We start from the raw sequence: 27,187 nt of genomic DNA on the forward strand, positions 1-27,187 counted from the left end.
GACCACAAACTTGAGTCTGTTAGATTCGCAAGTCCATGTTTATCAACCATCCAAAGCTGAAGAAGGCACACCGCCATGGTCTGCAAGTTACTCTCCACTAACCATGGTACCACATGGGGTGTTGCTGGCATCAGGAACAGGAAAGAGGGAGGTACAATTCCTAGATCCAGCTATGCCTCTGTTCAAAAGCAATCTGTTCTCTCTCCACATCAAACTGAGTCAAACTGACCCAGGGAAAAACTGAGCTTTTACTTAGAACAAATTGAACATTTACTTCTGAATAAAAATGGAAAAATCACTCTTGAAGAATCAATTAGAAAGCAATTAATTTAATAATGTTGGATGGGAATAAAATGAGTCAGCCACCAAAATATAAAACAGAAAAGTGCCCTAAATACACTCAAAATTCTTTTGGCCAGAGTTCACATTCCATTTGTCCAGACAGATTTGTTAGCTATAGGGTCCTGAGGAACAGCATTTGTTTTGGGGGCAGACTTCCATCAATGAAAATATTGTACTCATGTTATTTGCCTCTGCAAAGGCGGTTTCTTTTTTGGTGGGCTCAGTTAATCCCTGTGGAATGGCCACAATTACACAGTTTCAGAAACCAAGTCTTCAGAAAGCTATGAACAGATTAGCTCTGTTCCCAGCCTCTAATTTCTGATGCTGCTGTTCTTGGTGAAATTCTAGTTTGAATGTCAATGGTTCAGGGTCACTTTACTCTGACAGCTTGTATTTTCCAAATGAGAACTCCACCAGTGATTCTATAATTTCCCAGAAGTTTAAATGAGTCTTTCATATATATACATACATATATACATACATACATATATATATAAATATTTATGAATATATGTGTGTGTATAAATGTATATATAGTGTTCATGAGTAGTTCATATTATAAATCAAGATGGAGGGTCTGGATAATTTTCTTCAACTATATATGGGACAATTTTACAATCATGAAACACTCTTAGCTTTCCCATATTATCATTTGCTCACTGGCTCTTCATAATAGCACCTTACCTTTTTAGACCAGCAAAAAATTTATAATACATTGTCACTTCCATAATTCCATTTGATTCTCCAACCACGCTGTAACTTAAGGAAGCCTACATTAATCTAGTTTTATGTGGATGAAGAAAGAGACACCTAACATTTCCTGTGATTGGGAATATGTTTATTGCCTGTATGCAGACTCACCTCTAATATATGCAGGACCATGTATCTAAATAGTTGAAAGTTATAAATTAAGATAATAACCTAGAAATGTTCTAGGTTCCTTTTCCAACAAGCACAGCTTCAAAAGGAATAAAAAATGAAAGAATTTTGGCATTCCTCAGAGGTCCATGTGGAAGTACAGCCCTACACCCACAGCTGACAGCCCTGCTCCCTCTTGACTCCTCCCCACTTCTGGTTCCTTCCACAACAGGAGGAACAGATACACACGAAGGTGCATCAGGCTGTACAACAAAGCTCCCACCAGGGCCCCCTCCAGCTTCAACAAACAACTTGCATTTTGTTTCCACATAGGCCTAGGGAAAAGATAGACATAGGAAAGATGTTTGCATCTGCCCGCAAAGCAGGCTCAGGCCATTTTGTAGGGATTTCTGGGGTCTTGGTTACCCAAAGCACCGTCAAGTTTTAAGGGGGCACAAGCCCCTTGCCCCGCAACTTTCTGACTCTAATGGGGATTGGGCCAGAGGAGACCCAAACCAAGACATCTTGCCCAGATCTGAGGGTTGCAGACAGATTGAATGAGAGGAACATGCTTTGCTTTCAGATAGATGATCTGCTAGCAGAGAGAACAGTGGCATAAACCTATGAATGGACCATTGAACACTCTCAAAGGTTCTTAACACCCCTCATCCAGCTTGATAACTTGTAATTTGCAAAGAATCATAAAATAATCTATGAGCCCATAACTTTTGTTTGTTTGTCCCCAATGCAAACTCTACCCAGACACCTGACTATATGAAATAAAGTGGTTCCTTAGTGCTTCACCCAGGATAAATCCTCTTGCTTCCATGAGACAGTTCAGTGTCTATGTTTTATAGGAAGTGAAGGGCCAAGGGAGAAACCTAACTGCAATGTTGTTGTGTCCATTTGTACGTAGACACTTTTAGTCTGGATATCTGCTACCTAGCTGTTAAGTTGGGGTCCTCATGTTTGCAGAGCTGAGAGAGGCTGGATCCTATTCTCAGGGATCTTAGGGTGCCGTACACCCCTTACAACGTGTCCTGTATCTTAAGTTCTATTATTATTTCATGTTAACAGTTAAGAGTATACTTAGGAAACCCAGATTTACAAAAGTAAAAGAAACAAACTTTTTTTAAGTACACAAATACAGTTCTGTTTCTTTTTCTTTCTGAAATCCTGGTCTTCCCATTCATTGTTACCAACTTACCTTCTCACCCTTGTACCCAGGAATTCCCTAGTTAAAAAAAGAAAGAAAGAGTAAACTATATTAGGAGACATTACTGGAGGAAGTATTTGACGTTTTTCGTTTATGGAGTATAACAAAACACATCTGTACAGTCAAGGAACTAAGATCACATACGGAAATATCAGCTATCTTACTCCTCTTTGAGCCTAGGGAATGTGCATTTACTCGGGAGAAGAGAAGAACGTGCTTTTCCCTTCATTACTTTCTATTCTCAGTTCCACATATTTTTTTAAACCCAATTCCTTACTTTGGCCCAAAGCTCAAGGAAGGACCATACACCGAAACTTGTTGCAGAAGGGATAACCTATAATGCTCCTTTCAAAATGGTGATATTGACTTTTAAACGATGAACCATCCCAGCTGAGAATGTTTCACAGAGACTGTTAGAGAAATTGACTTTAAAAAAAATAATGGCCTTTCCGGAGTATGGAAATATTTATATCCATTCCTCCTTTCAAATTCGGGCTGAAATATAGAACATCAACGAAATGAACGGTTCCTTTATCAACATTAATGAGACAGTGACCTTTGAGTTCCTGTATTTTTTCTCTTGCTAACTAACCAGGGGCCAGTGCCTCTGTTCCTCTCTGGGGTACCCGTTGGGAACCCTGCTGGGCCTTCTGCAAGGCATCCCTGCCCATGAGCCCTCTAAGTAATATACTACTGTGAACCAGAAAATTACCAACTTTAAGCAACAGCAAGGCTTTTTCAAATAGGATTTCATGTCTTCATACAATAGCTTTCAAGGATGAAAATAGAATTGTAAGACATATTCTAAGTAAGGTGGAGAAACCAATAGAATAAACAAGCTATTATCACAGTTACATGTGTCAGGCTACACAATTTTGTTTTGTATGACTTTTCTTACAAAAGGCAAAAAAGGAAAACTTCAGGAAGGAAATAACACTTCTTTCCAAATGAGCGGTCACTGAGAAATTGAATATAAAAATAGAGCTACAGTAAAAAATATTGTTACACTATAATTTAATTCGTCTTAGAAATATTTATTTGCATGGAGTTTAAGTTTTAATCTTGTGCTTAAAATTAAAGGCTGCATTATAGACAAATTGGGATTCTTTATGAAAACAATTCATGTTTTTAGCACTAAAAAATTCTGGACTTCCAATCTCAGGAATTTGAGAGTGTTCTCCGTCCCTTACAGCACACAACCATATTCAAATTCTGTCACTTTTTAATGTTAAAAGAGTATAGACTATATTTATGAAGGAGCAAACAGAGCTTATGAATAGAAATCTTACTTTTTAGAGTATACTCTTCCCCCCGCCCCCCACCGCCCTGTTTTTCTTCTGAAATCTCTGGTCAATGTATTTTTTTTATTACAATTTTATTTATTTATTCATGAGAGACACAGAAAGAAAGAGGCAGAGACACAGGCAGAGGGAGAAGCAGGCTCCATGCAGGGAGCCCGATGTGGGACTCGATCCCAGAACTCCAGGGTCACGCCCTGAGCTGAAGGCAGACACTCAACTGCTGGATACCCAGGAGTCCCTGGTCAATGTATTGTTTGGGTGCTTATCAGCTTCCTTCCTTCCTTCCTTCCTTCCTTCCTTCCTTCCTTCCTTCCTTCCTTCCTTCCTTCCTTCATTTCTTCCTTCCTTCCTTCCTATCAGGACATCTTAATTATTAGTTTTAAACTATTCAGATTTAAAATATCCAAAACTGCACTCATCAGTCTGCCAAATTTGTTTCTGACTTTCTTGTTTCTATTAATGGTACCATCATATTTCAGATTACACAGAATCAAAAGTTTATAATTATCTTTTCTCTCTACTTACCCCTTACATTCCTTTAATCTAACCAGTTAAAATTCTCCACCAACTTTCACTGCATTTAGTTTTAAATCCATCCTCCCTACCCCTGCCAGCAGAGCCTTCATCTACCCCGCCGATATCAATAACCTGTCCACCACCACTCTTTGCCAAGTTCTGGCTTTCTTTCCATTTCTGCAGCCTACCAAGCTTATTCCTACTCAAGAGTCTTTGTACCTATTGTTCTTTCTGCCTAGAACACCCTCATGACCTTGTTTTACGTTTCCAGAACAAATCTCGCTGATGAAATCTCATGTGTTTGCCTGTTTATTGTGCCCCCTGCTAGAACATTGTATGAAACAGGGACTGTGTCTTGCTCACTCCTGTATTCCCAGCATCTAAAGAAAGGCCTAGCATATAAGTACATGCTCAACAAATATTTGTTGAATATATGAGTTAGAGTCAGTCCCCACAGCCTTTTCATGATTCTCACAGTGTTCTCTTCTTTTCTACTCTACTATCACTGTGGCCCAATTCTGTCCAATAGAATGTGAGCTACATATGTAATTTAATTCCCTATAGCCACATTTAAAAAGCAACAATAAACAGGCAAAATTAATTTTTAATAATATGTTTTACTGAGGGGTGCCTGGGTGGCTCAGTCAGTTAAATGTCTGACTCCTGATTTCAGGTCAGGCCATGATCTCAGGGTTGCGAGATTGAGCCCTGCGTCTCCGCTTTGGATTCCCTCTCTCCCTCTCCCGCTGCTCCTGCATCCCCACGTACCCCATCTTGTATGCATATGAACTCTCTCTAAAATAAATAAATAAATAAATAAATAAATAAATAAATAAATAAATAAAATTTTACCGATCACAGTAGGTGTGAAATACAGTCATCCACATGTGACCAATATAAAAGTTATTAATGAGATATTTTATGTTTTCTTTGGTACTAAGTCATCAAAATTCATTGTGTATTTTACTCCTACAGCACACCTCAATTCAGGCCTGCCGTGTTCCAGCCGTTCAGTAAGCACGTATGGATAGTGGCTTCCATATTGTCCAGAGCAGCTCTAGCTAGTGTCCCTGTTCTCATATAAACTGTAATAGAAAACCTTCTTCTCCATGCCCCTTTCTTCTGTGTATCCCCACTTCAGTTTCTCCTTTACAGTCATCCCAGATTAATCTCCCAAGTACATAGCTCTTGGGTTGTACGCTTCATCTAAAATCTAAATCTCTCACCTAGCAGAACAGGGAGCACTCACTCTGACCTTTACACTGTGGCTGGCAACAGGAGTCTCTCACTATTTTCCAGCACATGGCCCTCCCTCCAACTGCAGGTCTTGGCACCCTCCACTTGGAATGCCTGTGCCCTTGCACCTTTCCATTCTGTCCTTTCCTGTCTCCAGGAGTCATTCTGTAAAACCTACTCTGGCTTCAATATCCTCTGAATGCCCACAGTAATTTGTGCATGCAAGTTTTACAATATTTTGACATTCTGCTTCATGGTGTAGCAATTTTTTAAAATTAAAGTATAAGTGACACACAATGTTACATTAGTTTCAGGTCTACAACATAGTGATTTGATTTCTCTATACATTATGCTACCTTCACCACAAGAGTAGCTACCATCTGGCACCATAAAACACTACATATAATACCATTGACTGTTCCTTATGCTGTACCTCTTATCCTTTTATCCTCATGACTTATTCACTTTAAAACTGGATACATATACCTCCTACTCCACTTCACCCATTTTGCCATCCACCCCCCTCACTTCTGGCAACCAATACCATAGCTATTCTAAATATCTTAATCTCTCCTATAACACACTTCTCAAAAAATATAATTTGTCTTAATTTTATTTTCACACAGTAATATGCTTTATAGGTAGAAGACACCTAAGAAATATTTCCTAAATGAATAACACACATTTCTGAATGTATTCCCACTGTTCATAAAGTTGATTAAAAACACCAAGAGATCAGTTTTTAAAACCTCTGGGCCTGCCTACTGGGCTTTTGCCAAGGGGACAAGCCAGGAGGAGAAATGTGGCATAGCCTTTTCTTAAAATTAACCGTTCACACTTATCTGCTCTTTGCTATTTTACTGCAACTCCCCAGAAAATGCAAGAGAAGAAATTTACAGTGATTATTTCTCAGACAATCTCTAACATCTTCTGATTTTAGAAATAACAAATCAACTAGAATGATAACTTTTTTTTTTTTTTTGTCTGTAGATCAAATTTACAAAAGTGCAGTTTAGGTTATATAGTTCTATGCTCCCAGATTTTTAAACTCATTCTTTATTGGAAAAAAGAAAAAGAAAAACAAGAAGCAAAGCAAAATATTTTTCTTATTTGAGTCTTCCACAAATCTTACTTAAGTATCAGAGAATGTCATGTAGTTGACTACCCGGCTCCATCATCACTCCTGTTGAGCAGAGTATCTCCCCACATTTCCACTTCTAAAGCCCTATCTGTCTGCCTGTCTGAGCCATCAGGAGCATATGTATATATAAATCATTTCTTCCCTTGCACTACAGAGGTCACAATGATCAATGACAGGATCTTAGCATCCTGGATTACTTTCTTGGGAAGGCATTCCACTTATATACATACCCCTGGGCCTCTTTTTCCAGGTTCCCCTTTTTGAGCATCACCCTGTGACAAACAACAAAAAATCAGTCAAAATTCCACAACCCTGCAGAGGAACTGATTGCTCAATAAAATGCATTATTCAGAATTCCCAGATTAACAGGTTAACTGAATGGGGAAAAAAATCTTTGACCTTTGCCACTGACATTTTCACCATGCAATCTGGGGAAGAAAATAGCAGGTCAGATAGCCTTTGCCCTTTGGAGTGAAGCCAGATGCACAGGGTGCAGGATCCAGGTATAGTTGCACAGCTTAGGCCGAGTTTTGCATCCCAGCTTAACAACACAGACGTTGTTCTCAAATACAGCATTGTACCCAACTGGAGCCAGCCATTCTGGCTTTGCTCCAAGGGGCTTTGGAATGTTTTCCAAAATGTCCTTAAGAGTAATTGCTTGATTTCAGCAAGACTTAGGAAAATATATTATGTGTCACAAAATTACAAGCCAAATAAATGAAATGTAAACATAGATTTAAGACAGGTATTTAACAACAACAACAAAAAGACAGGTATTTAACAAAACAAAAAGAAGCCATGATGGCATCAGTTTGGACCTACATAACGAGTATGTAGGGTTGTGTGCGCTTGTATTGTAAAGACACCTAAGGATGTATCAAATTCCTTTCCTTTTCCAGGTAAGCAATGGGCTTTCATGCATCTAAAAATACTTTCATGCACCTAACTTATTATATTTTTCATTACCTCCCTAAATATAGTTTCAGAAAATAAGTTATTGGGTTAAAATTTGAATATTTTAATACTTCTTATGCAATGTCTAATTGCTTTCCAAAATGTTCACACCAAGTTATGTTTGCAATGCAGAGCAAACCAGTTTCACCACTTTATTGTTATTACTAGTTATTATTATCTTAATATTGCTGTGTTAACTGCTACAAAAAAAACATGCTTTTTAATATCTGAAATACCTAAAAACCCCCAAACCCCAACTATGTGAACTAGAAAACTGGTCCCCGCCACCATGCAAAAAAACAACACAACAACCCTGGACTACAAAGTTTCTAAAATGTGAATAAGTAGTATTTGAGGGTACCTCATTGTCTTTATCTAAATTTCGTTCATTATCTAATGAAATTAAATGTTTTTCTAGTTCTTTATTTACTGATTTTGTTTCCTCTCCTGAAAATTGAGTCTGTTGATCAATTAATTATTAGTGGCTTGATCTTTTCCCAACCATTTTATAAAATCTGTATATACTATAGAAATTAACCCAATATCCCAATATCCACTGTATTTCATACAAATATTTCCCTCTTTTCCTCTTTATTTTAATCATTATTTTTCATTATATAGAATTTTGCCATGAATTTCCACATAGTCTATCTCTCTCCTGTGATCCTTTTGGTCACTCTTGAACTTGGAAGATCGTCATCTGAAATATATCTGATTTTTACAAATTTATCTAGAATTTTTTCTAATTTAACTTCAGTTTACCAACATAGATTATAAAACCCAGTGCTCATTTCGTCAAGTGCCCTCCCTAGTACCCATCACCCACTTACCCTATCCCTCTACCCACCTCCTCTTCTGCAACCCTTTGTTTCCCAGAGTTAGGAGTCTCTCATAGTTTGTCTTCCTCTCTAATTTTTCCCACTTAGTTCTCCTCCTTTCTCTATGATTCCTTTCACTATTTCTTATATACCACATATGAGTGACCCTATATGGTAATTATATCTTTCTCCTATTGACTCATTTTGGTTTGTTTATTTATTTATTTATTTTTCTATTGACTCATTTTACTCAGCATAATACCCTCCAGTTCCATCCATATTGATATGAATGGTAGATATTCATCCTTTCAGATGGCTGAGTAATATTCCATTGTATTAATCTAGAGGTTTTTTTATGGGTACACAAAGAAAAGAATTGTGGAAGTGCCTGAAGATGTTCTGGGCATAGGAGATAACTATTGTTTGACACCTAAGTGTCAATGCCAATCTGAAATGGAACACATATTAGTAATTCATGAAACATTGTAGTAATTAATTTGGGCCACATATTTCAATTTGTTCAGTATTCCTAGGTTTCCTAGACTTATTGACTAAAATGGACATATATTACTTAGAACTTGCAAGTGCTAGCTAGCACAAATCAGATAGATAATACAGGACATAAGCATCCTGTAGTTTTCACAGAAATCATCATATTTTTGGCATTGACATACACTATAATGCTCTTCATTTTCTTCATTTTCATTCTTTAAATAAATCTAGGAAGAGATACATTGGTTTATAAGGAAAGTTGTTAATTCATTTACCGGATTTCCTTTCGGTCCTCGCTCACCTTTGATACCTGGGTTTCCATGTGTACCCTGAAGGCAAAGGGAAAAAAGATTATATTGAGCACACATCCTATTAGTTTTTAACACATTATAATAATTTCTGATCAACTTCATCCCATAACAGGAATGAAGACTGTAAACAAAAACCTGCCAAGCAGAGATTCAACTGTATTCTCTCCTTCACTGCACACCAGGAAGACTGTATTTTCTTGAATAAGTAGATTCTCTAGATTTGCTCAAAAGAAGATAACGTCTCTCTCTGCCTGCTATCCAAGGAATCATCTCAAAGATGAGAGAAGACAGTGTTCCAATCCTGTTCCAGAAAGGTGTTATGTTTTCTATTCTCAAACCACCAAAAAACTAGCTTTTCTGAGAATGGGTTTTAGGAACACTCAGTAAATGCTAAATAGTGTAGTTTTATGTCTATCACTATTAAAACAGTGTATGGTACAGCATAGGGAATAAAGTCAATGGCATTATAATAGCACTATATGGTGACAGTTGGTGGTTCCACTTGTGGTGAACACAGCATAATGTATAAACTTATTGAATAAATATGTTTAACCTGAAACTAATATAAAATTGTTTGTCAACTATTCTTCAATTAAAAAAAAAACACGGGTAGGGCATCTGGCTGGCTCAGTCATTTAAGCAACTAACTCCTGATTTTGGCTCAGGTCAGGATTTCGGGGTCCTGAGATCAAGCCCTGTGTTGGATTCCACATTCACTGGGGAATCTGCTTAAGATTCTCTCTCTATCTCTGCCCCTCCCCTTGCTTGCACTCTCCCTCTCTCTTTAGAATAAGAAAATAAAATCTTTTAAAATGATATAATTTCAAAAAATGGTAAATTAATCTCCAACAATATTAAGTGACTGAAATTGTCAGTTTAGCTCAGCAGCTGTAAATTTTCTTACTGTTCATTCTAAACTATAAATGAATAACCCAAGTAAATCTGCCCCTAGCAATTTCTCGGTGTAATAAATATAAACTAAGACTTTAAAAGAAGGGAATGTTAGAGACATCTGAGTGTCTCAGTGGTTGAGCATCTGCCTTTGGTTCAGGGCATGATCCCGGGGTCCAGGATTGGGTCCTGCATCGGGCTCCTTGCAGGGGGCCTGCTTCTCCCTCTGCCTATGTCTCTGCCTTTCTCTCTCTGTGTCTCTCATGGATAAAAAGAAAGGAAAGAAGAAAGAAGAAAGAAAGAAAGGAAAGAAAGAAAGAAAGAAAGAAAGAAAGAAAGAAAGAAAGAAAGAAAGAAAGAAAAAAGAAGAAGAAGAAGAAGAAGAAGAAGAAGAAGAAGAAGAAGAAGAAGAAGAAAATGTTAAAACCTTTACTTTGGCCAAAATCAACTTCTACTGGCTGCCACATTGTCCTATAATGTATCTAACTTACATTTTAGAAAAAAAAAAAAAAGAAGACAAATATTCCTGCTTTCTAATGCCTTGACTGGTAGAATGATTTGAGAAAGTATAGGGTATCTGGGTGGCTCAGTCGGTTAAGCATCTGCCTTCAGCTCAGGTCACAATTACAGGGTCCTAGGATCCAGCCCTGCATCAAGTTCCCAGCTCTGAGGGAGTCCACTTCTCCCTCTCCCTCTGCTACTTCCCCCACCCCCCATTTGTGCTCATTCCTTCTCTCTCTGTCTCAAATAAATAAATACATAAAATCTTTAAAAATCTTTAAAGAAGAAAGAAAGAAAGAAAGAAAAGAAAGAAAGAAAGAGAGAAAGAAAGAAAGAAAGAAAGAAAGAAAGAAAGAAAGAAAGAAAGAAAAGAAAGAAAGAAAGAGAGAAAGAAAGAAAGAAAATAGTCTTTGGACTCAAGTCTCAAGAGAAAATGTGGCATAATCTAAGAAATTTATAGTACACATTCTCCTCTCCGTACCCAAATACAAGCACTTGTTTAAAAATTGTAGTGATGCATTTTTTGAAATATATCCACTGGACTTTTGACCTCTAAGATTTGAAACCACATAAGTAAATGGAATACTAAATGAACAGCATAGATGCATGATGCTGATGATACGTGTTAGAGAAATATACAGTATATCCAGTCACTGTGATGTTGTTGCAAATACCTTCCCAGTGCATAAATGGCACCTACCAGATGTTAGCCCAGAATATAAAGGAAGCAATCCTTTTGGGATTACTTTATCAAGCATTGAATCATTGTAATAAATCCTGCCTTTAACCTTCAATTGCCAAATTCCATTTCACAGAATTCACTCTAATCCCTAAATCTTCCTGACCAGCTTCCACCCTAAGAGGCCACCCAGTGTTGTTCTTGGATACATGTGAAAACAGTTAAGGGACTTCCAGAGAAGTCCCTATCACTTGTTTCTAGGTGGAGTAGGATAAAGCTGTCCCTAAAGCCCCAAGGATTTGTATGATCTCTTTTTCTATATTTTCACTTCAGTGTTGAGAAATTCTGGCCCCAATTGTCACATCAGAAGTGACTCTGGGACATCCTTTGTGAGAACAACTTCATCATTTTAAACTGAATCTGCCCTTAGTTCAGGTCAGCAAAATCCCAGGCTTATTTCTAAGGACAGAATGTATCCCTTTAGGAATAAAAGGAAGAAACAGCATTTCCATGTTTGCTGCTATTTGCACACAACTGCTTTTCACCAGCACAAAACAGTGCTGGTGTTTTCAAGGGCAAGCAGAGTAATCATGACTAGGGCTTCCTGACTTGACCCTCAGTTCAGAGTAGAAACATACTCACAGGAGGCCCTGGGTCACCTGGATCCCCCTTCTCACATTCACAAATCTTCAGTTCACACTGCACCAAGAATGAAATCCAGTATTAACACGCAATGAAACACAGTATTTCCAATCTTATTCAGTACATAACTAGATTGAACACTCCTTTGAAGAAATTTTATCTTGCAAATTTATGAAGATTTTGTTCTCTCTTTTCAATCCTTCTAGGCTAACTCAGATCTAGTAAAAGCCAGCTAGCTAATAAAGTACTATTAAACATTGCCATGGTTAGATAAAATAGACCTCCATCAAAAATATATGTATAACATCTAGTTGCCAGTGAAAATGGAAAATGAACATTTTCAGTGGATTTTTAAAATTTCTACTTTTTCTCTTTTCTACAGCACATCAAAGCTCAATAATATACAAATATCAACTACTCCTTTAGTCCAAAAGGAAAACATGTGATATATTTTATCAATTCTAGGATATTCATTTCTCCTTATTTTAAAGTCAGAATGAGTCTTAATTGAATCAGGCCTGATCATAATGAAGTTGTTATTTTCTGCACATGAACTTCAAAACTTAGAGTGAAATGGAAGAAAATTCCAGAGACACAACTGGCACATACTCAAGAAATGCTTCATCACCAGTATTTTTGATGGCTCAGAGGCCAATATTGCAGTGGGACAGAAGAGCATCAGTGACTCAGAGACAAAAAATGATTCAGAAGATTCAGACTCTGAATGCAAAGATGTTTTAGAAATAACCAATTTAGTTTGCCTCAATTGTCCCTCATATGTATGCACAAAAGCAATACAGGATTTAAAAATCTATATCTAAATAAATTTAGAGGGACTTTTACCATAAGTATAAAATCAAGAACTATAATCTATAAGACAGTACTATATCATAGTTTAATTGGCAGGGTCCTTTCCTGTTTCAATGGTACATGATGAATCTGACCATTTGATGAAATGTGGTGCTCTGTAGGGTTTGGTTGGCTCCAATTATTTTATGTGGTACTACTTGTAAATGTCCTGATGTTTAATAAGCAGCTTATCAAACAAAATTTACATGTTCCAAACTCTTTGTGTTAAGAAACACACGTTCAGTAAAGAAGTCCTCAGCAACCCGGTGGTCATCTACTGTGCTAAGCACTATCCAACCGATATTGGCCAGCTTCCTTTGCCACTTGGTGTCGTTGCCACCATCAAGAAGGATGAGCTTAAAATCAATCACCAGGTAGCAGCGGGAGACTCTGAGCTGTCTCCTGGCCAGGAATCCGCGCCAACACCAGGCACATCTCCCAAGGTGGAGAACCCCTATGTACCTGGTGCCAGATATAGGCTTAGAATAAAGGAACTCATATCAAAGTGAGCAAAAACTATGCCTTTTGCAAGGTGCCTGGTGGGCTCAGTCGGTGGAGTGTGCAACTCCTGATTTCAGAGTTGTGAGTTGGAGCCCTGCACTGGGTGTAGAGATTACTTAAAAATCAAATCTTAAAAAACAAAACAACCACGCTATTTGGTTATCAATGATTTCTAAAATCACTCTCTAGAATCATATTAAATACTTCCTACTTTTTCCAAATTTTGAAACTTTCAGTATACATAGGTACATAAAGAAATCAGATGGCTGCCTCAAAATGGAGTGGCTCATTTTTAAAAGAATTAAGCATTTTTGTTTAGACACATCTTCTAATGTGAATTGTAATGCTGATTTGATTATGCAAACTTTTAGAGTTAATTCATAATAATCAAAGCATGTAGTACTTACCTTCTCTTCAAATAAGATATCCTAGGAGGGAAAAAAGAATAAAATATTAACTCGATTCATGGTTCTGCTTTCAGCTTCTTATTAGTCTTAATTATTCCCTATGGGATATGCAATTTCCAGGAAGGACAGTAATTCAGCTTTTTAACCTTGTAAAAGCAATAGAGCCTACCAGCCAACCACTCCAGGAACACTTTGAGCCATATAATAAGAGGCATGAAGGGCACTAACATTAAAAATTGTTCTATTTTCTAGGAACTTTATCCTGTTGCACTCTGTGTTCTATCTTTTGTTTCCTTTATCAGCTCTCTAAACTCCATAATTTGGCTACAAGCTTATTCAGTCATAACAAAAATTTCTCATTTTTACTTATAGACACCCAGAACACATAATTGTGCGTTTTCTCTTCTTTTGTTTTTCCATCCCTATACATACACGCATTTGTTTTTCAGCATTAAAGCATTAATTTTAGAGTGATCATTTCATATCATGAAATAAGCCTTTGAAGTCAATCAGGTCCAATCTCTAATTTTGCCCTTAAGAGACATAGGTCCACAGTGCTGTATGTAACTTGCCCAAGGTCACACACTTGACTGAGCCACTTCACCAAGTTCAAGTGCTACTTTATACTTACACACAAATTAATTAATCAGAATATTTTCCAAAACTCCTTTAAATCCATGATTTTGGAGAAATCACAATCTGATTTTTGTCTAACATCTAGGCCTCCCTAACCTGCTTCCACTTAATGGGTGTTACTTGACAACTGAACTGAAGGCCATGTCTGAAGCCAAACACAGGAAAGAAATTAACCTCTGCTTACAGATAGAATTATTGCTTTCATAACGCGGAAACTATGTGTCAGATTGATGCTTTATGACTGAATCTCAAGAGTTAATTTGCATTTGATAAAACAAAAATGGAAGTAAAAAGCACTAAAATATTTGTTACAAGATATTAAAAATGAAGATAAGTCAGAGTTGTGCCTTTATGGAGGACCCCACATCTTTTTAGTTTTATTTTTACTTTACCTTTATTTACATATAAACTGATAATACAGAGGGAAGATATAGCAAAATGCTTTTAAGTGGCCCTAATGATTTAATGGGAACAAAAATTAGGCCAGGAATTGTCAACCAGGGTTTTCATTCGGTGACCACCATTAACTAGCTGTGTGGCCTTGGGCAAGTCACGTAATCCTTCTCGGTCATTTTTCACATATATGAAAAACAAGAGAGTTTGACTATGTGGTCCCAGGAGTTGTAAAACTCTGGCCACTGAGGCCATCTACAAACTTCAGAGTCTTACCTATGGCCTTCTTTCCTTTTCTCCCTCCCATTCACTCCCCACTCCAATGATTTAAAATAACTAGACAATGTAAATCCAGACTGAAGGCACGTGAGATACTTGTGTCTTTATGAATTAGAAAGTCATGTGAAGAAATGGGAATTCAAATGTCCTAACAGCCTTAGTGTTCAATGGCATTTACCCTCTTCTAAACATTTGGCTGTGCCTATAAACCTGAAGATGTGTGTGCTCTATTTCTAGGCTGCCCAGGACAGGTCCTTGTTCCCACCAATTATTCTGACCTTTCTTGCAGTCATATCTTAGGAAAATTCTTGTACTTCCTGTATATTTCAGAATTTATTATATTTAATAGTGAAAAATTGGAATTTGGAAATAATATTCATCAATATTAGAATGCATCAATAAACAAAACATTATTCAACAGTTAAGATGAATGCATTGGATGTACATATTTAAACATAGAAAATTTTCCAAAGACACTGAGTGAAAAAGGTAGTTGCAGATGGATATACAGAATATGATCCAAATTATAAAAATATTTAAAACACATGTAAGAAGTTTAGTTTTTCTAGGAGGGAGAGAAGGAAAGAAATTTGAAGAGAATTTAAGAGACAAAAACAACTAATAATTCAAGTCAAATTGTAATATTCGAAAACAACTACTGAATAAAGAAAACTCCAAAGTTTTGTCACCTTGCAACCCCTTTATGATAAGCAACATCCTTCTATTAACCAATATCAGTTTTTAAATTCATGAATTCAGCTGCTACTATGCCTGATGTATAATTTTACACTTTTTTCAGCTTTTCCTTTGAGAATTTAATTTCTGCTTTGCACATGAACTCTTTAAAAACATGTGCCATGAGGCTTAAAACCGTAACAGCATAACAAACGTTGGAACTCATTGGATTTTGTGTTTGCTGGAATTTATATTTCTAAGGAAACAAAAATGGACCCAAGATGGCACAATAGACAAGACTGTTTCACACAAAGAACAAAGCTCTGTCCCCAAGGGCACTTATAGTCTATAAGCCCCAGGACAGAACACACAACAAGCAGAGTGGGAGATCCCAGACTGGGTGGGGAGGTGGGTAACAAGGCAGTTTCTTGAAATAGGTGGGTTTTCTGGATAATTTCCAAGAGAGGAATGCCAAAGACCAACTCACTGATGGAATGCTACTCTGTATGTTAAAGGTTATGAAGAGAAAAGTCATAAAGACTAGTGTGGGCAATAAGACAAAGGAAGCAGTGAGGAGAACCATTTAGAAAGAGTGGATGAAAGGACCCATGTGGGGGGAGCTGGACACCTTGGGATGTAGTGAGTACTTTCACTTAGGCTGAGAGGCAGGTTATGTGGAGTACACCTGAGGGAACATGATCAAAGCCATAGAGAAGGGTACATTAGTTAGGATCTGGGTGGATACTGTGATCTAACTAGAGAGGACAAATAGAGAAAAGACCTCCCTAGAGCAAGAGAAGGTGCATTTTGTTAATGGAGGAAGAGTTTTATGATGGCATATACGTGAAAGAAGAGGGCTAGGATGAAACCGCCAATTTTGTGAATGAGTAGAGTATGAGAAGAAGACAGAGGGAAGTGTCAACATTATTGGCACAATAACAAAGGGGATGAGAATAAAGAGATTAGTAGGCAAGGATTACAAACTCTACAACAAAAAATATTTGCAGCTTAGTATACCAGCCAAATAGTCACCATAAAATCTCTTCTAAAAGACCAACTAATATTTATGAACATCGAGTTGGAATTATTTCTTTGGTTTTGATACTGTTATGTAAATCATAATAAAATAGTATTAAACATTTTATATACATTTTACATAACCTTTTCAATGTGGAATCATCAGATCTCTCTTGGGATATTCAGAACTGAAATTTTTCATGGGAGTTCTTACATGATACTTTCTACTAGAGATTCCAAGGAGTTGGTCATGATTCTTTGATTTGTCTTGGCTCCTGCAAGATGTATTCATTGTGGGCACTCATGTCCATTAAAATTCAACTAAGTCGGCTCCGCAACAACAAAAATAAACTGCTGATACAAAAAACAGCCCAGTTGAATTCCAAAATCATTATGCTGGGTATGAGAACTCTGACAGAAAAAGAGTACACACTACATAAGCTTACTTATATAAAAGCCTAGAAAGGGTACACTAATCTGGAGTGACAAAAATCAGATCAGGAGCTTAGAGACAAGGGAAGAATATCTTACAAAGAGTCATGAAGAAATCTGAGGGTGCCAGAAATGTATACTGTGTTAGTGGTTTCATGAATATATACATCTAGCAAAACTTAAATAGATGTAGTTTTGTACTTAAACCATACCTAATTAATTTATTTTAGAAAGTCAACCACATAATTATTTCAAAGTGAAAAGTTTAAGAATTCAACTAAAAACGTAATAGAAATAGATTAGAGGAGGAACTTTTCCAATGGCCTGACCAAGAGTCAAGTTCTGCCTCCTACACAGTGGCGATTTGAAACACTGAAGCTTAGTATACTGTTCTTTGAAGGGGCTAATAGGCCCTTTGGATGTTGGAAGTGTTTAGAAAGCAGCGTGTCCTAAGAAGTGGCTTGTTCATAGAGTTTCCATCTGAACAAACAAGCTGAAGTCACAGGATGCTGAGGAAGAGCAGGGTCGTTGGGACATTTGGTCATTCTCTGGTTTCCTCAGAAATGAACAAATAGTCCTGCTTCAAGTCTACGGCCAAGACCCCGTGTTCTGAGTTGGTCAGAAGCTCTCTGTGAGGAGAGTGTATCTGGACCAAGTAGGAATCTCCTGAGCCTACACAACTGTCCAAACAAGGAGCTTCTATAGTCAGCAATTGGCAACTCATTATCTCAACTCCAGTGTTCTCTCCTGCACATGCTGGAAACTTCTGTTTCTAGTTAGTGGTAAGGACTGATTAAATTATGGCACAGCCAGCTCTAGGCAGTTAGCTAGGCATCTCCTGCACATTTCCCTTTTATTTGAAGGGGATGCTCAGGGTGAGCACTCACCTTAAGCCCCCTGGGGGCCAAATCCATCATCTCTAGGGAAGGCAGAGCTCTCCCAATCCACCCTGAATGTCCATGGAAAAGAGGCTAGCAACAATATAACTTTGGAGGAGGGATGTTACTAAACTGTTCCAAGGCAGTTCTGACTGAGAAAACCTTAAAACATAGTTATTATTTTCCCCTTTCAATATAATTTCACAGGGTTGAGCCTAAAGGCTCCAGGGCCTTTGCCTATTCTTACATTTTCAACTATAAAGATAATATAGTACCTATGTCATAAGATGTCATAAACATTTAATAAAATAAAATATGTAAAGTGTTCAGAAAATGCCTAATACACAGAGCACTCAAGGTGTGATAATTATTATTTAGATTTTAAAAAGTCAATGTCTCATGCCAAAAGCAACAATTACAAGAATAACTTACAAAGTAATATTTTATAGTTAATATTGATTTGTAAGTTATAAGAGAAATGTTAGGAAAAGGATTGGGGAAGGGACAAAAGGGGCAAAAAAAAAATCTCTGAAGCAAGGCTGAGATTTTTTGCAACCTATAGAAAACAGCCATATAAAATGCTCAGTACCTAAAGGACACACTTGCCTTGCTCTCTCCTCAAGAAACCAAAGAAAATCAATATTTTTAAGAAAATCAATTTTTAACACTTAACAAATCAACCACTTTTTCTCCAGGAGTTTTCTTCTTGAGAAACACTGTAAAGAAGGATTTTATTTTCATTGCTTTGCCTTGTGTTTTCCTGAGCAGAAAAAATCTCACACACAGCTGAGCAATCAACAAAGAAAAACATTAACTCAACTAATCAGCCCAATCAAATGGCACTCACTGATCTGCAGAGAGAAACTCTAGGGTGACTGCTAACCACAAGTGATTTTAAATTGGGTAGGCTTGCTAATGTCTAAGAACAAGGACACAATAAGAAAGAAAGAAAGTCTAAGAACTTTGCTTGAGTAGCATAATAGAGCAGTAGGTGAGACATTGAGTCAAAATATTTCTGCAGATGTTAAATGGGAAAAAACCAACTTAGTACAAATACAGCAGACCACAAGTTGGCCACAAAGTGAATATAAGTCAGCAATGCTCATGATCCCAGGATGTATAAACAAGAGCCTGAAGTGTATGATTGGAAAGTAATTCTTCCAAAATCCTCAGCATTGGCTAGCAATAAAGGTAGGAATGCAATTCCAGAGCATGAGCCTTGTACTTTCCCAGTTTATCTGGTATAAACTATCAAGGAGGTGGAGAGAGACTTCAGAAAGATTCTCCTAGCTATTTCCAAGGTGAATCCTTTTTCTTTCATCTTTCTGACTCAGTACCTAATCTTTACAGACTTTGTAATTAATGTATCAATAATATGACTGGAAATATATATATATAATCAACTCATTAGGGGTACCTGGGTGGCTTAGTGGTTCAGCGTCTGCCTTTGGCTCCAGTCGTGACCCCAGGATCCTGGGATTGAGTCCTGCGTCGGACTCCCTATGGGGAGCCTGCTTCTCCCTCTGCCTATGTCACTGCCTCTCTCTGTGTCTTTCATGAGTAAATAAATAAAATCTTAAAAAAAAAAAAAAACTCATTAGATACCTACCAGGCGATCACAAATTTTATCTGCAAGGGTTGCATCACTTAACAGTAGAATGGGTTCACTGGGTGGATCCCCAGATATCAAACGAAGTTTGGCTTCATTGACTACAGTGGAAAGTCCAATGGTGATAAATAATATTCCTGCAGTTCTGGCATCTTCAGAAATACTCTGGACATCTGGATTCTTTGGATGGTCAATGCCATCGGTCATCAGCAAAGCTACTTTCACACTATCTTTACGCCCTTCTCTCCTAAGTAGCATAGTGGCATTGGAGATGGCGTAATAAGAGAAGGTGCCTTGGCCAATGAAATTCATAGACTTGACCTTCTGTTTAAAAGTCTGCAGATCCTTCCAAGAGGAAAAAGGTGGATCAATTTGGACAGAGCTGCTAAACTGAAGCGCTGCCAGTCTGATGTCGTATTTCAAGGAGCCAACTGGGGTCAACTGGAAAACCTTGTCACTCAAGCTATTCACAAAATCTTTCTGTTTATCAAAGAGGGCAATTTTAGAACTTTCAGAGCTGTCCACAATGAAGACAACATCTATGAAGCAAGTAGAGTCTGAAATAGAACAAATAAGTTAGGCAAAATATGTGTTCCTACTCATGAAATTACTTTGCATAACAAAAGCCCTGAAGTAATGTGATGTGTATGGTTTTGCTGTTGTTTTGTTTTGTTGTTTTTGTTTTTTGTTTTGAGAGGAGAAGAGAGGGGAGTGAAAAGAGAAGCATCTTGTAGATACAGCTAAAGCTGTGAAGAACTATATCTTTCCAAATCTATAAATTATTTGCTTCTTGTAAAATCATGTAAATCAAAAGTAAATGAATAAGCAAAAATTCCATGTATTTTTTAAGCGTCTTTAAAGCCTGTTTAAATATTCAACAAATATATTTATATATATTTATTTTATTTCTTTCTTTTGAGAGGAGGAGGAAGGGGCAGAAACAGAGAGAGAGAGAGAATCTCAATCAGACTCCACACTGAGCCTGAAGCCTGATATAGGGCTTGATCTCACTACCCCAAGATCATGGCCTGAGCCAAAATCAAGAGTCAAATGCTTACCTGACTGAGTCATCCAGGCATCCTAGAATTCAACAAATATTGGGCAAAGTTGTCTAGAAGTAAATAGTGTTCTGCCTAATTCTCAGGTCGTGTGTCACAGTTGTGAGGCCCCATTTTGTTTTGGTGGTTGTTTTTTTGCTTGTTTTTAGCTTTTTTGAAATCAAGGGAGAAAATGGCTATCCACATCACATTATAGCAATGAGGGAAAAGAAACATAAAAGCAGATAACCTAAGTTTGAATTCTAGCTCTTAGCCATTAATTTGCCTATTGGCCTTGGATGTGCCACTTAACGTCTCTGGGCCTCAATTTATCTATGAGAGTGGCAATGTCTGTCATTCCCATTTCACAAAACTACAGTGAGGCAAATGAAATAAGGGCTCTAAAATATCTGATATTTTTGTAAGTATGCTCTATAAGTATATAGCATATTATTATTATTATATTAAAATAGAATATTACATATATTTATATATATATATATGGTTTGCTATCTACATCAACTGCTGTTTAGAAAAATTCATATTAGCATCCTAACAGGCTAAAACTAATCATTAAAAACAGAAACAGGGGATCCCTGGGTGGCTCAGTGGTTTAGCACCTGCTTTCCATCCAGGGCATGATCCTAGAGTCCCGAGATAGAGTCCTGCATCAGGCTCCCTGCATGGAGCCTGCTTCTCCCTCTGCCTGTGTCTCTGCCTCTCTCTCTCTCTCTCTCTCTCTCTCTCTCTCTCTCTCTTTCTCTCTGTGTGTGTCTCTTATGAATAAATAAATAAAATCTTTAAATAAATAAATTAATTAATTAAAAAAAACAGAAACAGAACATTTTTATTTACCCTGGAGATCATTTTTCCTTGCAAATAAATTGGATTTTGATCCTTTCTTTCTTTGTCCATATATTGTTTGGTTCATAAAAGCTGGCAAAAGCAGGAGATAGAAGACAAAATGTCTGTTCCACATTATGATAGATGGTTAAAAGTCATCTGTCTTGTAGCACCTTTAACAGAAAAAATCGGTTACAAATACTTTTGCAAAATACAGTGTCTGCTATTTTAAATTTCAAGCCAGCAGAATTGAAAACTGGCATGTGACAGGAGAAAAGGGTTTTCATTTATGTTTGCAGAAAAACATCCGCATTGAGATTTTAAACGATTCTAATCCAAGTAAATCATGGCACCACAACCAAACATTTACTAGTGAATAGTTCTTTTTTTTTTTTAAGATTTTATTTATTTGTTCATGAGAGACACAGAGAGAGAGCCAGAGACATAGGCAGAGATAGATTCAGGCTCTCTGCAGGAAGTCTGATGTGGGACTGGATCCCAGGACACTGGGATCATGACCTCAGGTGAAGGCAGACACTTAACCACTAAGCCACCCAGGCACCCCTGCTAGTGAATTTTTCTATATAGTCAAAGAATTACATCCAAGTAATCTGAATTTCCCATTTTATTATGGTTAGCAGAGAGTGGGGAAAGCCTTTAAAAAACACTTCAGTTTTACTCTATACAATGACTTTGGTTCAAGCACAGGGTCTGTTTTGACATTTCTACATTCTTCAAGGTGATATCAGATTGCTACGTCATTGTTTCATTATGACCAATTCCTGATCATCTCAATATTTTCACAGTTAGAGAGAACCACCATCATTGCAGTGTTAATAATACATGCACAATTTTAGTGAGTTCAAAAGGCTAGTCAAAAATGGAATCGCCCTTCCCATTCCCATAGAACATCATCTCTCTTTTGTACTCTTACTTGGAAACTTCATCAACAGAGCTCCAAGCTGGACCACAGCTGCATTCATATCCAATGAATCAAAAGAGTATGAGAACAAAAATTATAGACTTGCTCAGAAAGAAACACTGTTCTTCTAGTGAAGAACTGATGGACAAAAATGACACTTGAAATCAGGAAACACTTCCTCTGAACGTTCCTGTGAAACATTTTTCTGGGTAGATTAACAATGAAAAATCTAATCCTGTATTAAAATCTACAGCCATCTTCATCTCTCAATACGTGCAGTTCTATACCAAATGACTTTTAAACTCACAGGCTTCCCTGGCAAGAGGAGACTCATGAGGGGCTAGCTCAGTATACTTGAGAAAGACCAAGAAAGCTTTTTTTTGAATCAACATTCTGCATGGTTTGGAAATGCTTTCCTTCTTAAACTATACTGACTTCAGAAGTTCTGGAAAAGGAAATCACATTTTCCTTCACTTTGCCTTCAGGGAATGGGAACTGGGAAATCATAAGCATGATTTTTCCAGGCTCAAATAAGGGATAGAAATATATGCAAAAGCAGTGGGAAATGGAATGGATGACTAGCTCTTTCGTACATGCCAGATTGAGAAACCCAAAAAGGAATCAAATCTGTGGGGTTGAGGATGAACCAATGGATGGCTCCATGCTGTAATTTGCTTCTCAATAACATTCTCTAGCAGAAAGCTTATTAAGTTGACTTTGTATCAGTATAGCCAAGAACCTCTGTTGACAAGTGCATCAAGTGCAATTGACCAAATGTCAACTGTTCTTCAGATCAGGTATGCTAAGATGTGAAGATGTGGGTGTTTAAAAAAGAAAAAGTACAAGAAGTTTGCTGGGGAAACAGAGTACATAAAGGACATCCTTCCCCAAGTAATTCTTTGTTAACCAAAGAGAAGAATACAGAAGGATGTACAAGTTTAACTCTGAAGACTAGTGTAAGAATAAGGCTATGTAGCAGAACACAGCCGCTGGAGCATTTTCAGGGGGGAAGGCAGGAGAAATAACATTATCTCCCTAGTATTACACATAACTTTTCTCTTGTTGAGCCCATACCATAAGAAGGTCACAGAAGTTATGGAAATAAGAGGCTGAGAATTTAATTTCATTGAAAATAGGAGAGATTTAACAAGCTACATAATCAATACGACTCTTAAAAAATCTAAAGAAGGTGACTCCCCTGCATGATCCTAAGCAGAAAACCACTTTCTCCTCATTTGTAGGCCTCATTTTTGGGCTTTAGAAATGCTGTCTTTAAATAAAGGCTTGTATTTCCTAAAACTAAGGACCTGCTCATATAGTTTTTTTGCATATAATCATGAATTCATACCTGAAGCTTTGTATATACACTGTTCACTATCACAACTTATTCATTAACACTAATCACAGTCCCATATTTCATTACTATTTGCTCTGATATTTTTTATCTAGCTCTACCAAAGCAGTCTTGCTATTCCCCTCTCTTTACTGCTATTAGCCAGAGGACACCCTTATATCTTTGGGTTTTTAGTCCTACTACCATCCTAAAATCTAAAATCTTTATTTTATATTAGTTTGGCACTTTGAGAGCACACTCATTTCTAACCATTTTTGCCATGTTTTATTTTGCCTCAGCTTTAAATAATTCTTACCTTTCTCTCACTTATATATAACACAAAAATAGATTTCTGGGGGAAAATACCATTAGTTAAATAAAGGAAACATAAATTTCTATGTTCACTATAAGTTACATTTTTATAAATGCAGAAACAATGATTATCTTTAATCAAATGACATATATTTGCCTTTTTTTGCCTAAAATTTATTTTGGGTAAATACTAGAATCAATAAATCCAAGAGACTTTATATTTTGTGATTTTTCAAAAATAAAATTCTTTCAGCACAGTTTAAAATTGTATTCACATTATTTATATCTCATTTGTTTCACAGAAAGATAAAATTATCAAATGAAGGCTTTATTCAAATTGCCAAACTAGCCAAATTATAAAATATTCTGTGATCAATACTGTTATAAAAATATGTTCCAAATTAATAAAAAGAGTTTCCAAAAGACATTAATATCATTGCAATTCTAGGTAGTAGACTGCAAATTAAAAATCAATTTTAAGCTTTGAAAAAAATTTTAAACATCTACATTTGAATAACTATTTAAACTTTCTAATAATTAATTTAAAGTAATGGCAGAGGATAGAAAATTTTGATAAGCTTTCTTCACATAAGTAGGTACAGCTTTTAGTCTTCCACAGTGCCTCAGTGGTACTATCTGATTTCAAGTGATTAAAATAAAACAGTTATGTCTTACCTTATAAAGTTTGTCAAACAGGAATTAAAGACTGATTAAGCAAATGTCAACAGCAAGGACCATTGTTGGGGATGGAGTTGGCTATTTGATATTGTTCTTTTCTGTGGAAATAAAAATTGTCTTTGCTCTTGGAAGTTTTGCAATCTTTTATTCGTGTTTATTAGCCTAAGTTAAAGCAAGAGTGGTCAGGCACTTGGCCAGGGTGCAAGATCTGGGTGGGATCAGTAAGTAGTTTAAAGGAACAGTGTCCTCTCAGAACAAATCTGTGTTCTCTAGACTGTTAAAAAAATAACTTGAGCAGATTTCCAAAATTTTAGGCATTTATTGACAGCCTGCTATTTCTCATTCCATGTCCTCCTTCTATGTCTATGTTTCTTTGCCTGGAGTGTGCTTTGTGTGATACTGGTTCTGAACAGCTCTGTGAGGGAGTACAGGTGACAACAGGCTCAGATGCAAAACTGATTTTTGAAATTTTTCATAAACAAAAGTTGATATAATATACAGTGAAAGAGTGATCTGAATTTAGCTCTGGTTCTGTCTCTTATATGGGGACCTCAGTCTTCCATTTATGAAATGAGGGAGTGAATTTAATTAGCTATCAAGATCCTTCCAAACTATAACACAAGAGCTAGGTTTACAGTGCTCAACATTCCGAGCTCTCTGTCCCAGGAAGATAGTCACTCAAGTGGCTTTATTCTCTTTATTTCTAGTTTCTACCTCGTGGTTATGACCTATGTTAAGTTGATGTTTACCAGGGCAAAACATACTGCAGAGAAGGCACTCCACTCCTAGACAACTAATAGGCTTCTCAGCAAACTGCCTCCAAGATAGAGTACCAAGCCGATCAGAGATAGCAATATAAACGTTCATGTCATAATTATTTATAATCAGCCTTCTTAGGAAGGCACTTTGACATTTACAGATCTGCTTATTGTAATAATAATAGCTTCCATTTTGTGAACACTTTACCAGGTTCAAGGCACTGTGCTAAGTGCTTTGTACACATGATGGCACTTAGCCCTCCCAAAGCACCACCACCTACATACAATAAGTGCTGTAAGATTTCACGTTTTGAGGATAAGGATGTTGAGTATGAGATGAGTGAGGTAACTTTCCCACTGTCATACTAATGCTAGAGAATGCCAGAATGATATCTTAACTCAGATGTATCTGACCCCTTAGCCTCACTTACAACAACTGCATCATTAAATTTCTTATCTGTGTGAATGTTCATGTTTTTATTGTCTCTGCACCATAACACAGTTTTTGAGGAACTGAGCAAATTTTGTGAGGCTTCATTAACAGAAAGAAAAAACAGTGGGTATCATGCAGAAGCACAAATGGAATTTCCCAAGAAGCAACCACATATATACTTAAATAGCACATGAATGTTAGCCACACTTTTGTGAAATGAGAATCCATGGACAAGGAAGTGCCATTTTTGCGGATGTTCATCTCTCTTTTTTCCTGGGGTAGAGTACAACCTCCTGAATAACATACCTGAAAGAAGCAAACAGGTAACTCCTGAAGGGGAGATATGGACTAAAGCCCTTCTGATTTGGAACTGTTCTGACTGAAGTTGGGGATGGGTTGGAGTCCTGCCTGCACATCCTTTTCCTTCCATCCCCCCAAGTCAAATAGGGTAACCAGAACCCAGAGTTTTCCTCCTTTCATCAGCACTAAGCTGATTGGGTAGATGACTCCAAAGAAAATCTTTTGTCCTGTCCATTTATATAAGGCAATTTGCTTTCCACCCAGAGAAACAGGATACCACGGGTGAATACTGCAGTCTTGAATGGTCTCAAATTAGTGTGCAATTGGACATACATAGTCCAAATAAGAATGCACAGATAATGATGATGATTCCAAGTCAACTTGGGGTCCATACCTTTCTGACAGTTGTTCTGTAGCAAAGTCTTTTTTTTTTTTTAGAGTCTTCATTATGCCTTTATTATTGCTTACATAGAGCCTACCTCCTTTATACACCCACTTGACAACATCTACCTTAATACCTCTAATTTTTCCCATTATTTGCAGTGTACAGTGTTGGCTATAGGAAAGTCTTCATAAAAGAAAAAAGAATGCTATTTTTGCTATTATTACCGTAATGGCCTAGAGTTTATCTTCGTGTTGCAGCTGGGTATCTTTCATTAACCCTGAAGCCCCCAGGAAGATTCTTGGCCTTTGCACCATCTGGGCTTGTTGGCACAGCAGGACAAAAAGGAGACTGGTCCCTGGCCAAAAATTTATGCTTGAAAAATATGGATTTACTTTAGGGGCAAATGGCTCAGGAAAATTATCACGGGCTAAATCCCTGAATATAATGAGTCTCACAACCCACTGCGTAATGCCTCGGCCATCAACAGCAATGTTTACCAATTGTTAGAACCCTGAGTTGGAGAACTTTCTCCTCCAGGTTTGGGTTGGTTTGCCTGAGTAGCTGGGGATTATCACACAGATTTTAGTGACCTATGGTGCATGTTATTGGTAC

General features: G+C 37.2%; 1 protein-coding gene across 1 annotated transcript in view; it reads right to left on the minus strand.

The window, feature by feature from the left end:
* Nucleotides 1–24,879, minus strand: part of COL28A1 (collagen type XXVIII alpha 1 chain) — a 160,500-nt gene extending 135,621 nt beyond the window's left edge. The window contains exons 1-8 of the mRNA XM_072764384.1: nt 24,697–24,879; nt 21,467–21,627; nt 19,575–20,131; nt 13,656–13,676; nt 11,899–11,955; nt 9,150–9,203; nt 6,841–6,882; nt 2,408–2,434 (exon numbers count right to left, since the gene is read on the minus strand). Coding sequence (XP_072620485.1) covers nt 2,408–2,434; nt 6,841–6,882; nt 9,150–9,203; nt 11,899–11,955; nt 13,656–13,676; nt 19,575–20,131; nt 21,467–21,590 — 882 coding nt within the window. The 5' untranslated portion in view covers nt 21,591–21,627; nt 24,697–24,879. The remainder of the gene's footprint in view (nt 1–2,407; nt 2,435–6,840; nt 6,883–9,149; nt 9,204–11,898; nt 11,956–13,655; nt 13,677–19,574; nt 20,132–21,466; nt 21,628–24,696) is intronic.
* Between the last annotated feature and the right edge of the window lie 2,308 nt (nt 24,880–27,187).

Source organism: Vulpes vulpes, chromosome 7, assembly GCF_048418805.1.
Source record: "Vulpes vulpes isolate BD-2025 chromosome 7, VulVul3, whole genome shotgun sequence".
NCBI classification, from domain to species: domain Eukaryota; kingdom Metazoa; phylum Chordata; class Mammalia; order Carnivora; family Canidae; genus Vulpes; species Vulpes vulpes.